The following is a 16,690-nucleotide window of genomic DNA, read 5'->3' as shown; positions in this document are numbered from 1 at the left end:
CCAAGCCCTCCCATCTGGCATCAAATGTTCTCTGTATCTATGGGTTTGTTTCTGTTTTGTTTATTTTTTTGTTATTTAGATTCCACATATAAGCAAAATCACATTGCATCTGTCTTTCTCTATCTGACTTAGTTCACTCAGCACAATACCCTTCAAGCCTATCCATGCTGCTGCAGATGGCCGGTACCATTTCCTTCCATGGCCGAGCAATATTCCATTGGATATATGTACCATCTACTCTTTATCCATTCTTTCATCAACGGACATCCAGGCTGCCTCCACACCTTGGTCATTGTAAACAATGCTGCAATGAACAGAGGGATACAAATATCCCCCCAAAGTAGTGTTTTAGGTTTCTTCGGATAAATACCAGAAGTGAGATTACTGGGTCCTTTTCTGTCTCTTGTTATAGCCTTTGTTTTAAAGTCTATTCTGTCTGGTATAAGTATTGCTACTCAGCTTTTAATTTTTTTTTTCATTTCCATTTTCATTAAATATCTTTTTCCATCTCTTTATTTTCAGTCTCTGTGTGTGTCTCTATCTGAAGTGAGTCTCTTGTAGGCAGCATATGTAAAGGTCTTGTTTTCTTATCCATTCAGCCACCCTATCTTCTAATTGGAGCATTTGATCCATTTACATTTAAAGTAATTTTTGATAGATATGTAGTTGTTGCCATTTTATTGTTCAATCTATCTATCTGTCTATCTATCTATCTATCTATCTATCTATCTATCTATCTATCTATCTATCTATCTATCTATAAATGTATGTCTTAAAGAAGTCCCTCTAAGATTCCTTGTAATACTGGTTTGGTGGTACTGAACTCCTTTACATTTTCTTCTCTGGGAGGCTCTTTATTTGTTCTTTGATTTTAAATCATAGCCTTGCTGGGTGGAATAACCTTGGTTGTAGGTCCTTGCTTTTCATCACTTTAAATATTTTGTGCCAATCCCTTCTGACCTGCAAAGTTTCTGTTTAGAAACCAAGTGACCATCTTATGGTAGCTCCCTTTTAGGTAACTGCTTTTCTCTTACTGCTTTTAAGATTCTTTCTTTGTCTTTAAACTTTGGCATTTTAATTTTGATGTGTCTTGGTGTGGGCCTCTTTGGGTTCACAAAATTTGGGAATCTCTGCCCTTCCTGGGCTCATATGTCTATTTCCTTTGCCAGATTAGGGAAGTTTTTCATCATGATTTCTTCAAAGAGGTTTTCAATTCCTTGCTTTCTCTTTTCTCCTTCTGGTATTCCTATGATGCAAGTGTTGGTACACTTGATGTTGTCCCAGAAGCCCCTCTCCTCATTGTTTTGGATTCTGTTTTCCTTTTGCTGTTCTGATTGGGTGTTTCCTGCTACCGTATCTTCTAAATCACTGATTCAATCCTCTGCTTCATCTAATGTACTGTTGATTCTAATTTCTTCATTTCAGTTATTGTGTTCTTTATTTCTGACTGGTTCTTTTTTTATGTTTTCTATTCCCATTTTTATGTTTCCTATCTCTTTGTTGAAGTTCTCCCAGAGATCATTGAGCATCCTTCTAACCAGTGTTTTGAACTCTGCATCTGATAGATTACTTTTCTCCATTTTGTTTAGTTCTTTTTCTGGAGCTTTGTTCTGTTCTTTCATATGGGACAGTTTTTTTGTCTCCCTGTTTTGGCTGCCTCGTTGTGTTTGTTTCTATGTATCAGGTAAGGCTGCCATGTCACCCAGTCTTAGAAGAGTAGCCTGATGTAGTAGGTGTGCCGTGGGGCCCAGTGGCAGTCTTCCTACTCACCTGAGCTGGGTGCTCCAGGTGTGTCCCTTGTATAGGTTGTGTGTGTCCTGCTATTGTAGTTGAGCCATGATTGCTGTCTGCACATCAGTAGGAGAGATTGACCCTCAGGCTGATTGGTTGTGAGAACTGGCTATTACTACAGTGGAGGAGCTGTTGTGCAGGGGCTGATTCTACAGAGCACAGTTCACTTTACAGGGCTCTGTTGTCTGCTCAGTCTGCCCTTTGGGTGTATCATCCTTGGAGGCAGGTGGATTAAGCTTCTTCTCGATCCAAAGCTGGCCACTGGGCATGGCAGCCCTGGAACCTCCTGGGAGGGGCCTTACCACAGGCCAAATTCAGCCACAGCCTGTGCCCTGTCTGAGGCCGGCTGGCGTGAGCCACAGAGCAATCTGCAAATGTCTACCACCTGTGCTGTGCTTGGAGGTGCCTTGAATCAAGGCTGCCTGTTGCTAGTATTGGGCTTAGGGCTGCTCTGCCAGAGGTTTGGGACATACAGAAGCCAGTTTCTCCTTGTTTGGGTTTTGTGATCCTTTGAGAGATTTTAGGAAAGTCCATAGCATGAGCCAAGACAGGCAGTTTGTAGGAAAAGCCACTGGAAGCAGATTGGGTGGGTCCAAAGGTTGGGAGGGGCAGGGTCTCAGGGAATGAACAGGGTGGGGCAATTGATAGAGACTCACATATAGCTTCCACCTGTGTCTGTACGCAGAGAAGGGGAGGGTGCAACAAAGAAGTGATGGCTTCCACCAGCTCCTCCGTCCAGCCTTTGTCCTCCCCAGCCCTTGTCCTGAGGCCAGACAACTCAGTCCCTCCCTGTATGTCCCTGTTGCCTTTAGAGCTGCTACCCCAGCTGCTGCCCCAGTGCTGGAGTTCAAAGCGAATGATGCCGTTGGTGAGTAAGTCTGTGCGAGGCCCTCCGTCTCACTCAGCCACAATCTCCACTGGTTTTCACAACCAGAAATAATGGGAACTTCTCTCCCCAGTTGTGGAACCCTGGGCTGGGGAGATTGGTGGGGGCTGGGACCCCTTGCTCCTCTCGGAGGACAGGAAGGGGGGAACATCTGCAGCCGAGATAGCTCTCCTGATTCTTAACAGTCACAGCAGGTGTGGGACCAACCTCTTCTGCATCTCTGTCCCTCGTCCCCTGAAAATAAAGTCTAGCTGGACAATCAGTTCTAACGCATCTTTTGGAGTAAAAGTTAATATAAGACCCGGTATTATATTATATTATATTATATTATATTATATTATATTATATTATATTACATTACATTACATTACATTACATAAAACCCGGTCTTATAGTAAAATAAGACGAGGTCTTATATTAATTTTTGCTCCAAAAGACGCATTAGAGCTTATTGTCCGGCTAGGTCTTATTTTGGGGGAAACACGGTACCAGTATCATTGGTTTCTTGTTCATCTCCATAGTTGTTGGGCTTCAGTTTGGCTAGAGTTCAGGTGATTCTCATTAATGGTGGTTCTGTGGTTTAATTGTAATTTTGAAATGGACGTGAGAGGAAGTAAGAACAGCATTTACCTACTCTGCCGTCTTGACCAGATCCCTACCTTTTGCACTTTTATTTTATAAACAGGTAAAAGTAACTCAAAACACAAATCAATGACTAACCCCTTAATAAAACCTGAAACAGATTTACCAAAAAGAAGATTCATATTGTTAACATTATCGTTAAAGTTTAAGATAGTCTTCCCATATGGGCAGAAGAATCATTTTATGTGAGTATTTATATAAAATGTATTTGTTAGAGGTCAGAAAACAAAAGAGGCATAAAGACACCAAAGGGCAGCAGAGGGTGTGAAAGGACAGGAATGTTCTAGATCAGCAGGGACTTTACCACTACAACAACTTTGTATTTAAGGACTCACATATTTAGGGGAAGCAGAATGTGGATCAAAACAGATCTTAGAGGACTTTGAATTCTACCATTGGTGCAGCTTCTGGTAGAATTCATCACACCAATGTTGGCTATCAAGAAATGCCTATCCAATTTGAAGATCAAATTGGAATTAGTTTATCAGTGCACATCCTTGCTGTGAAGGTAAAGTTGGTGGGTCCTACTCATTTCCCAACCTCCCTTTTAGACATCTCTCTCCTTTTAGCTTTTGCTCATGGTCCATGTATCCTTCTGCTGAATGCCTGCATGTGTTGAACATTCTGCTAGGTAATTTTCTATGTTCCTGACTATCCATGACCAAGAAGTTCCAAAGTATGTTCTCCAGGCAAACAGCATTAGCCTCACCAAAGAATGTATTAGAAATGCAAATTGCCCAAGCCCACTCCAGACCCACTAAATCAGAAACTCTGGGGGTAGGGTCCAGTGATCTGTTTTTTAACAAACGCTCCAGCTGGTTCTGATGTTTGCTAGTCAGGGAACCATGGTCATATATAATGTCTATTTTTTTACTTATTCAGGAGGTCTGCTTTTTGGCTTCCAAAGTGGCTTCTAGTTACCTAATAAATAATCTGTTTTAAGGCACTGATAGAGTGAATTTGTATATCAAGACCCACAAAATGGAGGCTGCCCTAGTGGCCTGGTCCAAGTCAGAAATCTAAACCTAAATTAGCCCGCCCTCACAGAATGTGTTACTGTCAGGGAAACCTAACATACCCCAACACAATCCTCCAATTCAGCTTTAGTCAGCTTACCTTACCTTAGAAAACAGGACTTGCAGGCCTAATAAGGAAATTCTTGACCTCCTAGCCAATCATGCCCTGATTCCGAGTTGCCTCTTCTAATGCTATATAAAACTTGCTTTTACCCAAAATCCCTTGAAAAGGGTGTGCCGTTGTTTGTGAGGCACTGTACTCACCCAACCCATGGATTGTTTTCCCTTGAACATCAAACTCATTATTAAATTGTTTTAGTTTTGTCATTAAAAAAGTATTAAAAAATTACTTATAAATCAGTTTTTAATATATCAGTTTATTACATGCCTCCCCCAGGCATTACCCTGTGATAGAACTGGCAGTTATATTTTTAACATAAGCTTATTCTAGATAAAGAAAGACTAGAGGCAAAGCTTTAAGAATAAAGAATATAGTAAATAAAGAATATATTCAGAGAATAAAGAATTTAGTAAATGCCACTTTTTCTATGCTGCTATTCTTAAATACTGTTCCATAGTGATATTTTCACTATCTGGATGAGAAAAATAGAGATTATGTGTGCATATCGAAACACACACACACACATATATCTTGTATTTTGAGATTGCCTTCTCTACGTTTTTAGCCTCAAGCTTTATATAAGAAAATAGACTGCAGTTAATGCTACAGGTATGTTATTATGGGTTATTTAGAATAGTAATTAGATAAAACCTGTTGGGAAAAAAACTTATAAAGGAATCACATAATTGATTAATTTTTTGTAGGAAATATTGGATCAGCAACCTAAGAGTGGTGTATAGAGGCTATCAGTTCACACAAATATTTTCGGATGTCAGTGCTGGATGTTAGAATTTGGAAATTAATTTGAGACAGACTACCTGCATTCTGCCAAGTTAAACTCATCTTTTTTTTTTGACTGAACAGTTTATTCTAGTTTGTATTCATAGTAAGCAGAATATAAGTGGCAAAAAAGTTTACAACAAACTATTTCTTATTTTAAGAAATGATGGTGACAACAGAAATGTATTAAAAATGTTCTTGGCAAAATAAAATGTTAACAACCATGTTGTCACCATTTATTTCTGAGAAACAAAACCTTAATGCAATTGAAAAATTGAATTGTTAAGACAGAACACGTTACATTAAGTTCTACAAATAAAGCATGCAACTGGGTCGCTCCCAGCCTCAGTTTCCTGTTCTTGCAAGGAAATTAATTTTTAGAGAGGCAGTCTGTCCAGATTACAACTAGAGTTTGCATTTTTTAAATCCTGAAAAAGTTCCAGCTCTGCAGATTTAGATAATTCTATCACACGCTTGCATAGCTGTTGGAAATCAGAAGTTTGGTATTAGAGAGCAAAGCCCATACAGCATTACTTTTTTGACATGCTAATACCTCCTGACTGCCTATCTCTAAACCTTTATTACAATTTTTATAGGTTATGCACCCTCAAAGGGATCCCCTGGATTCAGGGCAACCTTATTCTATTTGAGAAAAAAAACACACATATGAGTAGATGCAACCCATCATTATTATTTTTGAGATCGTATACAGAGTATATGAATAGACTTGTAGATGAATTCTAGGGAAAGAAAGAAGGATATCCCAAAGCGTCTTGCACAATATTAAACCTTCTGTCTCTCTTCTCAGGCCCTGCTTAGGTTTCCCTCTTTTGTCTCGTTCCTCAGACTGTTTATTGTGATAAGAATTCCTCCCCAAAGCAAGAGCTTGGTAGAAATGTCTAAAGCTTTTGGGCACACTAAAGCTAAAAAAAAAAAAAAAAAAAAAAAGTAACAAATGCCTCAAATGTTGCAGCCAGGCACTGTAGCTTATTTCACACCCCCAAAAGGTTAAAGTAATGAATTGAGCTAAGTGGGATTAGTCTGAAAAGGGTTTTTGTTGTTGTTTATTTGTTTGTGTTTTGTAGAACAATGGACCATCCTTTTCAGTTTGGAGGGAAAGAAGAGGGTTTATTTAGCAGGACAGAAGGAAGGGGAGAACATTTTAATAGGCCGGGGAATCAGTGAATAAAAGGGATTTAAGGCAACAGATGGCAGAGCTTCCACTAGGAGAGTCAGGACACATGTACTATTCGTTAGACACCGGGACTGAGCTGGACACAGTTCAACTACAAATGCTTTTTCACCTACCACATTTATAGCAACACACCTAGCACTCACCCAGCACTAGGGTAGCTCTTAGCAAACAGGTAAGCTTAATTCGTTTTAGATTTTCTGACCTCAGCTCTTAAAATTCCGTGACACACAGAAGAAATGCCAATAGAAAAAATGATCTTTCCTTGATCTCCTCCTTTATGCAAGATACTGTATTAACAACAAGAGAGGAGTTGAATTCTCTGTTATCTTCAAGATATACTTGTATTAGGAAGGAAACAAACTCCTGGCATATCCTACTAAAAATAAAAATATGGTTGAAAGAAGTGATGCTCAGGGGAGATAGAAACAGGAACTCCATGGACAACGTCGTGGACAACCTGGTTTCTCTCCGTTGTAGTATAGCCTTGATTCATTTTTAGCATTATTTCCTCAGCTGCCATTGGAGTTTATTGTTGAATAAGAGGCATATGACATAAACCTCCGCATTTACTATAAAGTTTTCTCAGTGCATATTTTTTTTAATGCATTCTTACTTTATAAGGACATACGGACAACATTTCCTTTAGAATTTAGTGTCAAGAGAAATCTGTCTTCCCTATGGAACTGGTAGCATGTATTTTATCTCATAATTAAAGTTATGCAATTTTTAATGTCTTCCTTTTTGCATGTGTTTCTAGAAATCTCAGACACAATATTAGTAATTATGCTGACTTTGTATGTTTTATAGATTTGCCTCCTTATTTCTTTGGATCTTATTTTCATCATATAAATCTTACTGTTTATACTCTGTTATAAATCACCTCCCTTTCTTTTGAAAAGATAAAGTGATAAAGAAAAGGAGAGAAAATGGAAGAAAGTAAGAGGGGAAAGAAGGGAGGGAATAAGGAAGTGAGGAAGGAAGCAAAAAAAAAAAAAAAGAAAAGAGGAAGAAGAAGGAAAAATTAAAGGAAGAGAGAAAGGAGGTATATTATTCTATTAGATTTTTATCGATTTTATTCAAAATTGCCCTTGGTCTCATAGAATACGCAGCATTATTTACAGGTTAAACGGTTGGAAATAAGTTTTACAGGGGAAACACAATGAACAAGAAAACTTGTTATTCATTTCATGGGGTAAAAGTTTTCTCCAGTCCTTACCTCTTTCTATTTTTGAATATAGACGCTTTCCCCTCCTCATACGACAGGATCTAAGGGAATGGTAAAAGATTGGCTTGGGGAAAACCCAAATCTCTTGTTTTTTATGAAATAGACTTTGAGTAAAAAAAAAAGTCTGCAAGGAACTTTTATAGACTAAAAATCTATATGTTGCAGGAAATTTATCAGTAGATGATTTACAATTATACCAAAATATAAAAGAGATTTTTCTAAACCCTTTATGTGTATAATTTTATTCTCAGTAATTTCCTTGCCACATAAATCTTTCTGGGATTACAAAATTCCTATTAGAGTGTAAATCAAAGTAAGAGTTAAAGACAATAAGAATTCTCCCTGAATAGTATCAATGCAAATAAGTGACATTTCACATAAGAGAGTCCCTTAATTCCCAATAATATATTTCCAAATACTTGGAGAAATCAGGAATGAATTTTTCCAAGCAAGCCATTGTACCAGCCTGTGGTTGATGAAAACCTAGCCATGAATATTTTTTTTTTCTTTTTTTACCCTTTATATGATGTCCTTCTTACCATGGTCTTTTTAAACTCTCTACTTTTGTTATGGTCTATTGGGAGAAAAAAATGTCCGGAGAATTAAAATAACCTGATGTCATAGCACAAGCTAAGGAATCCCCTGGATTAAATCAGAAATGGTCCTCAACCTGGCTACAGTAGGAAAAAAAAAAGTTGGATGTTTTGATGTTTTTGTTTTCTTTTTTTCACACTGCTTTGTTTTTAATCCCAGGTGAAAGCAAATTGCCAAATTTTAGAAATATTGTAGACAAGCTATTTTTTCTACCAAAACAAGTACACAAGCTTCATGGGTTCCTCTACTCTATCACAATCCCCTGGGGCTCTTTAAAGACCCAAGAACTCTGGGCCTAACACCAGCGAAGGTCCCGGACTGAGGGCTGTGAAGCCCCTACTTATCTATAATAATATGTAGGGGGTTGTAGTTGGATGAGAAATAATTAAATCTTTATTTTTACTGACCTCACATTGAAATTTAATCTTTCCTTCCAATACAAGTGTAGGTGACTAACCACAATATTATTAGCATCAAAACAAACTACAGATCTCTTCATATCACATCGCAGTTTGCTGCATATATCTAAAACTATAATTTATGCTCACCTTGGATCTTATAGTAATTATCAAAACTACTAGTATATCTGAGTACCTTAATAGAAAACTATATATTACCATATCACATTTGCAATATTTTGATAATTATTTTTTAATCTAATTATTTTTCTTTGTAATTATATGTATTTTATTTTATGTACTTACAAATGTGAACCTCAAAAGAGTTGGGTAAGTTTCGTCAGACTGGTGAAAATGTTCTTGACACACAAAAGAAGGTTCAGGACCAGGATGCCTGCCCTAGATTATGGTTCCCAAACTTTAGGTCGCCTCAGAATCACTTGAAGGGTTTATTCAAACACAGATTATTGCTGCCCTACTTTGGGCTTTCTGCTGATTAGGTCTGAGGTGGAGTTCCAGAATATGCATTTCTATACGTATATCCTAAGTGTTGCAGGTGCCACTAGTTTGGTCCTAAAATCACAGGCTGAGAACCACTGACCTAGACCACCCTTCGTCCAAGTGTCTGGGACCAAGACTAGGTAATTCTAACATATAACCAGGTTTGGAAGCTGCTGATCCAATTCTTAGATTACAAGTTAGGGGCATACTTGCTTTCACTCATTTGCCCATAGCAGACATAATCACCTAACTGCTGTGTTTTCCCCAATCCTGTTAGAAAATAAACCTATGAAATATTAATCTTAGAACGTTATAAAATGACTGCACTTTGCTATTATTTTCTCCTTATTTTTCATTAATGCTTTGCTGATTTTAAAATAGTAAAAACACCAAAGTTGTAATTTGTAATTCAGGCAAATGATGAGCTTTTAGCTTGGTCAATTAAACCAAGTAAAATAAAATTTTTCCACCTTGCTTTCAGCCTCCTCATCCCCACCCCTCTAACACCAGGAACACAGCGAAAAAGAAAAAAGAAATTTGTTTTCCTTTAGCGCTGAACTTGCAAATTAAAAATAACAGAAAACATTATTTAATTATTTCTGTGTAAAATTAGCAAATAAAAAGAAGTCATTTATAGTTGAAGGTAGTAGTTATGTTTTTTTCTATAATTCCCATATTTTACCTTCGTTGTTCTTTTGTGTTAAGGTTTTTCCCATGTAACTGAAAAATGGGGGATAATGACACGAACAGAAGTGCTTGTTTACCAGCTTCTTAAACTAATATGAAACCAGGTTCTATGTTCAGTTTCCAGGACCCAGTGCTAAATTGTGGATACAAACTTGTTGTGTGCTTACATAGGAAATTAAATCATTATGCTCTACTTATTTCGAAGATTTAGTAAACATTTTTTATCCCTCGCCCCCCAACATTTTCAAAGCACATCTGAAACGGAAGAACCTTGAAGTAATTCCATTTCTCTTATGGGGTTTGAAAAGGAAAGGCTCACTTGGTGTTTCTGATATTTGGACTACTCTGGGATTTAAAAATTAACACCAACTCCTCATAGGCTGCCTACTAGAGATACGTATAACTAACCTGTTTTTAATACATTAGTATTTCCTAAATTCTGGAAAGTTATACAGACCTGGTGACTTCTAGTTTTTAATGACTTAGTGAGGCAAATCAACTGCATAGTTCATTTGTTGGGTTAGTAACGGGTAGTGTGCTTTCTTAGGAAATATCATTTTAAAAAATCACTACTCCAAATTTCTTTAACATTTATTCCTGAATCAGTATAAAATGTTTTCTTTCATGCTTTAATCAGAGACATGAACATGTTGTTCAAAGTACTTCTTATTTATGCATGCTATAAATGGCAGGGAATGAAAATGTTTCATTTAAAAAAGGGAAGGCTGATGAAATTTGCTTCATATGATTTACTAGATAGAATTTTGGGGGAATTGCATTTTGTACCCTATGTGCATAAAAAAATCTTGAGAGACTACTGTGCCTTTAAAATAAATTGACTCCTAAATTATTTTGCACAGTGTTAAACACATCATTTTAAACTCGCTAAGTTTCCTTTGAGTTACTATGTGCCAGTCCAGACAAATTCTCATTAAGGCTATAACTTTCTTTCAATTACCAGGACACTATGAAGACTATTTAATAAGTGCAGACCCAAAGATTAAAGTCTTTGCAGAGACTACCTGACTCATTTTTGAAATAAACAAGTGCCTGACCTTCATCAAAACTATTGCATCTAGGGCAGTGAGATGTACTGCTTGCTTTATGCACATTAGAAAACCTAGTTCTTTGTCCATATCTCCAGATGGAAGGGCTGTGAATCACAGGAAATGAGGTCAGTGAACTAGAGTGTAAAATCTGGCTGGAGGAAAAACATGTAAATAGATAGTACACAGTTGTGCGGAATTGGCTGTCATCCACTCAGCTCAAGCCATTTTCTAGGATGCCTTTCCTGACATGAATAAATTGAGTAGGTTCTCCTACAGCACATTGAATTTATCACATTATATTGTAATTATCTATGTCTGTGTCTATCCCCACCACACTGAGAGCAAAACCCATGTCTTATTCATCCATGGAACAGACTCATATCATTGCTAATGCTTAGATTTCTGATGCAGGAGTAATCAAAATAATATGTTTATATTAGCTACTGTTAAAAAGTAATAAAGATATGTTTCCTTTCCAATACACCCTCTCATGCAATTGTAGGAATCAGCATTATGCTATCACCCCACATATTTCATTCAAAGTCATTAAGAAACAAACACACACACACACACACACAAAACAAAACAAAGCAAAACAAAACAAAAACAAAACCAAACAACAACAACAAAAAACCTTCTGTCAAAGAAGATATTGACCTTTTTGATATTTGTAATGATCCGTCTTAACCCCATATATCCTCCAGGAAACAATTCAGTTAAGATTTACAAACCACAGTGGAAAATACTTCTATGTTTATAATCACATAATGATGCTTAGAAAGATGGTAAATTGGAACACAAGGCCCTGTGTAGAGAAAGCCTAATATATGTACATATCATCCATGGCATTTGGATTCATCAATTGTGGAAACAAGGTCAACTTATCAATATGCTTAGTCTATTCTTCACTAAGTTCTTGAGTCTATAAAACAGCTCCTCAGAATTACTGGCAGTATTAATAGTGGAAGAAAATGACTTCCTAGGGCTTCACGTGCATGAACTTGCCATTGAGCTTAAATCAATATTAAAGTAGGAGTTTAGAATCAATGTCAATTACCCCATACATTACTTAAAGTGAGAATAAACAACTGTCAGATTCAGTGTTTGTTTACTTTTCACCAAAAAACATTATTCTACCTGCAACTCACCCGCCTCCAAGACTATGTCTCAAAGCCCCCCCCCCCCGCCATGTTGAAAGGGTTTTTGTTAGAATACAGCTATAAGTATAATAGAAAGGATAACATATATAAAGGGCAGGAAGTTTACAAATGATACACATAAACCAAATTGATGATTATTTACATAATGGATGACAAAACTCACTTCCTCCCTCTGCTTTTGATAGCTAGAAATTGACTTTATGGTAAGGCTAACACCACTTGAATGAGGCTTGGAGTTGGAGAGTTACCATTCTGAATGAACAGCCTTTTAGGAAGTAAAGGGAGTTGAAAGCTCTCAATGCAATTGCAAGAGCATTTCTGATGCTCTGACTGGAACTTCAACATATTTTCTTATGGTAAAATAACTGTGTGTAGTGGTTAGGTACTATCTTGACATTAATATGCAATATAACTCTCCCAGTTTATTAGAAATTAATCCATTTACATTTAAAGTAATTTTTGATAGATATGTAGTTACTGCCATTTTCTTTTCTTTCTTTCTTTCCTTCCTTCCTTCCTTCCTTCCTTCCTACCTACCTACCTACCTACCTTCCTTTTTTTCTTAAAGAAAGCCCCTCTAAGCTTCCTTATAATACTGGTTTGGTGGTGATGAACTAACTCCTTTAGCATTTCTTGTCTGAGAGGCTCTTTATCTGTTCTTTGATTCTAAATGATAACCTCGCTTCATAAACTAATCTTTGTTGTAGGTCCTTGCTTTTCATCACTTTGAATATTTTGTGCCAATCCCTTCTGGCCTGCAAAATTTCTGTTGAGAAATCAGCTGACCGTCTTATGGGAGCTCCCTTTTAGGTAAGTAACTGCTTTTCTCCTACTGCTTTTAAGATTCTCTGTCTTTAAACTTTGGCATGCTAATTTTGATGTGTCTTGTTGTGGACTTCTTTGAGTTCATATGTCTATTTCCTTTGCCAGATTAGGGAAGTTTTTCATCATGATTTCTTCAAAGAGGTTTTCAATTCCTTGCTTTCTCTTTTCTCCTTCTGATATCCCTATGATGCGAATGTTGGTACACTTGATATTGTCCCAGAGGCCCCTCTCCTCAATTTATTGGATTCTGTTTTCCTTTTGCTGTTCTGATTGGGTGTTTTGTGCTACATTATCTTCTAAATCACTGATTCAATCCTCTGCTTCACCTAATATACTATTGCTTCTCTCTAATTTCTTAATTTCAGTTATTGCATTCTTTACTTCTGACTGGTTCTTTTTTACGTTTGCTATCTCCATTTTTATATTTCCTATCTCTTTCTGGACATTCTCCCTGAGATCATTGAGCATCCTTATAACTAGTGTTTTGAACTCTGCGTCTGGTAGATTGCTTGTCTCCATTTTGTTTAGTTCTTTTTCTGGAGCTTTGTTCTGTTCTTTCATATGGGACAGTTTCTTTGTCTCCCCATTTTGGCTGCCTCGTTGTGTTTGTTTCTATGTATTAGGTAAGGCTGCCATGTCACCCAGTCTTAGAAGAGTAGCCTGATGTAGTAGGTGTGCCGTGGGGCCCAGTGGCAGTCTCTCTGCTCACCTGACCTAGGTGCTCCAGGTGTGTCCCTTGTGTGGGTTGTGTGTGTGTGTGTCCTCCTGTTGTAATTGAGCCTTGGTTGCTGTTTGCATGTCAGTGGGAGAGATTGACTCTCAGATATGTTGGTTGTGGGGAGTGGCCATGACTAGTGGAGGAGCTGTTGTACGGTGGCTGGCTTTACAGAGCAGGGTTTGCTTTAGAGGACTCTGTTGTCTGCCCAGTCTGCCCTTTGGGTGTGTTATCCTTGGAGGCAGCCAGGTTGTGCTACATCTCAGTCTGAAGCTGGTCACTGGGCATGGCAGCCCTGGGACCTCCTGGAAGGGGCCTTACTACAGGCCAAATTCAGCCACAGCCTGTGCCCTGCCCAGGGCCAGCTGACATGAACCTCAAAGCAATCCACAAATGCCCCCCACCTGCACTGGGCTTAGAGATGCCTCAAGAGGCAAAACCATGAACCAAGGCTGGTTTTAGCTAGTGCCAGACTTAGGGCTGCTCAGCCAGAGGTACGAGACATGCCAAAGCCAGTTTCTGCTTGTTTGGGTTATGTGAAGCTTTGAGAGATTTTAGGAAAGTCCATAGCATGAGCCAAGACAGGCAGTTTGTAGGAAAAGCCACTGGAAGCAGCTTGGGTGGGCCTGAAATTTGGGTTGGGAGGGATCTCAGGGAATGAGCAGGGCAGGGCAATTGATGGAGACTATTTTGACATTAATATATAATATAACTCTCCCAGTTTACTAGAAATTAAACAGTTATTATGGGCTACACTAAGATCTAACCACTATGCTAATGTTATTTCTAGTGGAAGATATATTTGGGGTTAAAAAAATAAACAGTTTGAAATAAATATAGAAAATCTGTGTATGGCATGAAGACTGATATATGAATTTAATCAGTTAGACAGAAGGGTCCCTTATAAGAAAAGCAATCAATTAGACTTGATTTTGATAAACTAAGAATAGTTGAAATAGTTTTCAAATGCTGAGGGTATTATGTGGATGTGGACTTCAATTATTTTCCTTTGTAACTTTATGCAACCTGTTAGAATGAATTAGAAAATCTTTCCCCAGTTCAGGATAGCAAACAACAACAACAACAAAAGCCAACGGGATAACAACATGATTGGAAAACTTTAGACATACTTTTATATAGATATACCTACATTTATGTCATATATATAATGCATGATTTATTGCTTCAACAAATGTTTATTTAGCACCTATATTTTGAGACAATGATAAGTCTAGATGTTAGCAATGCTATAATGGCATGGTTCTGACATTTATAGACAAGCCAAACTGGTAAATAATATAGTGCTATAAGTGATTAAAAAACCATAATGGACCCAATATGGTTAAATCTCCCAAATCATAAGTACCAAAGTATCAAAATGGTGAATTAGAGTTGACCAATTGTGCAACTTAAAAGAAGCAAATTGTTACTACTTATTTTCTTCCATTTTCTAACTCATTACTTTTGAGACTGATGAGAAGGTGAAAAATCAATATGGTGAACAGAATTCTATATTTGTTGTAATATATTATGTCATTAGAGTGGGAGGTACAAAAATTTTTGCTGATTCATTAATATGGAATCATCACTTGCGTTACCTTTCTTGGGTAAATCTTGAAATTTTGCATATCTTTTCTCACAACAATTATACTGCTACAAATTTTTCGAAAACAAAATAAAACTATTGTAAACGTTGTAAAGATACAGCAAAAACATGTTTTCTGCATGCTTATGATTAGTTGTATATATTATGATAGAACATAAAATGGAATACTTAATTTTCTTTCAAATAATAATGTATAGAAAATATTTAATGACATGAGAAATGCTCATGTGTAAGGCTATAAAACAGCGTAATGTACTATTATGTATAATTTTATAATGTAATATTTATTAAAAAGCTATTAAGCGTGGTTATTTTTTGAGAATGGGGTTAATCAACGTTTTTGTTTTCTTCCTTTTGCTCATGCATATTTTCGAATTCATAGCTTCCATAAATTTCAAATATCTTAATAAACCCAGTTTGACACCAATAAAAATGTTTGAGACTCTCTTAAAAGAGAGCCAAGTAGAATTACTTACCCCAGTCCCAGCAGCTGACAAACATCATTTGAAATCTGGGTGGTCCACTTCTCAGCACAAGCTACATGCCAAATACTCTGGATTCTGAACTGCACTAAACCGTTGTTGTTTGTGGTGCCATTGTGAAGACGCACTAAAGAGATTAGACACAGGGTCATTTTCATCTAAGTTGACAAAAGTCAATGATGAGCTCTAAACTAAATGTGTGATGTTCTTAATAAAGTTTAGAGATTGATTGTAATTTTTCTTAAGAGTATGTTGGAAGGCCTAAGTTGAAAATGCAAATTTGGTAGACTTAATTTTCCTCTTCATATAACTACAAAAAAGGAAATGTAGAGATATGCAAGTTCATTGCATATCAATACAGCAAATAAACAGAAAATAAGATTATTCAGGAAGAGCATATCTTGTAAACTTAGTCTCTAAAAGAAAGGAAAATCAAGTTCAGGACCAACTTCAGGTATTTTTTTCCTATTTCTCTCTCCAGAAACCATTGTCTTTGCACTTGTTCTTTTGCTGTTTATTTTCCATCATCTTCCCCACCAGTTTACAACCATTTTGGATAGATTTCTAAGGCCATTAGTGGCAAGGAAGGGGTTGGGCCAAGCTAAGCAAGTTTATCAAACAGAAGAAACATCACCAATGGTAGTTTTACCCACAAACACCATACTGTAATTCCGTAAGTGAATGGTATTGTTTACAGTTTTTCCTAGTATGAATAGAGTAAGAGTGTTGACTTTAGTATTAGATAGACTTACGAGAAGGTTGAGAATACAGCTCTAGCCCTTACTATGTGTGCTGTATTTGGCAGCCACTTCTCCAAGCCTCAGTTTCCTCAGGGCTGAAATAGAACTAATTCTTGTTATATTAAGATTGTTTTAAAGCACTTAGTCACAGTGCGTGGCACATAATAAGTAGCGTTAAATATTTGCTTTGAAATAAAAGTAAGACATAATAAAAGCAGCCTTTACTTATGGTGTTATAGAGATCTGGAGTGGTGCTGGACACACTTGAAGACTCAAG

General features: G+C 37.1%; 1 protein-coding gene across 2 annotated transcripts in view; it reads right to left on the bottom strand.

Moving 5' to 3' along the window:
- The window catches only part of TMPRSS15 (transmembrane serine protease 15), a 111,857-nt gene that overhangs the window by 22,643 nt on the left and 72,524 nt on the right, over nucleotides 1-16,690 (bottom strand). For both annotated transcript variants that reach the window (XM_074326540.1, XM_074326546.1), the window contains one exon: nucleotides 15,668-15,800. In XM_074326540.1, the coding sequence (XP_074182641.1) occupies nucleotides 15,668-15,800 (133 nt within the window). The remainder of the gene's footprint in view (nucleotides 1-15,667; nucleotides 15,801-16,690) is intronic.

Source organism: Rhinolophus sinicus, linkage group LG01 (assembly GCF_036562045.2).
Source record: "Rhinolophus sinicus isolate RSC01 linkage group LG01, ASM3656204v1, whole genome shotgun sequence".
Taxonomy (NCBI): Eukaryota; Metazoa; Chordata; class Mammalia; order Chiroptera; family Rhinolophidae; genus Rhinolophus; species Rhinolophus sinicus.
The sequence above is the reverse complement of the archived record's forward strand: the minus strand, read 5'-3'. Positions and strand labels throughout refer to the sequence as shown.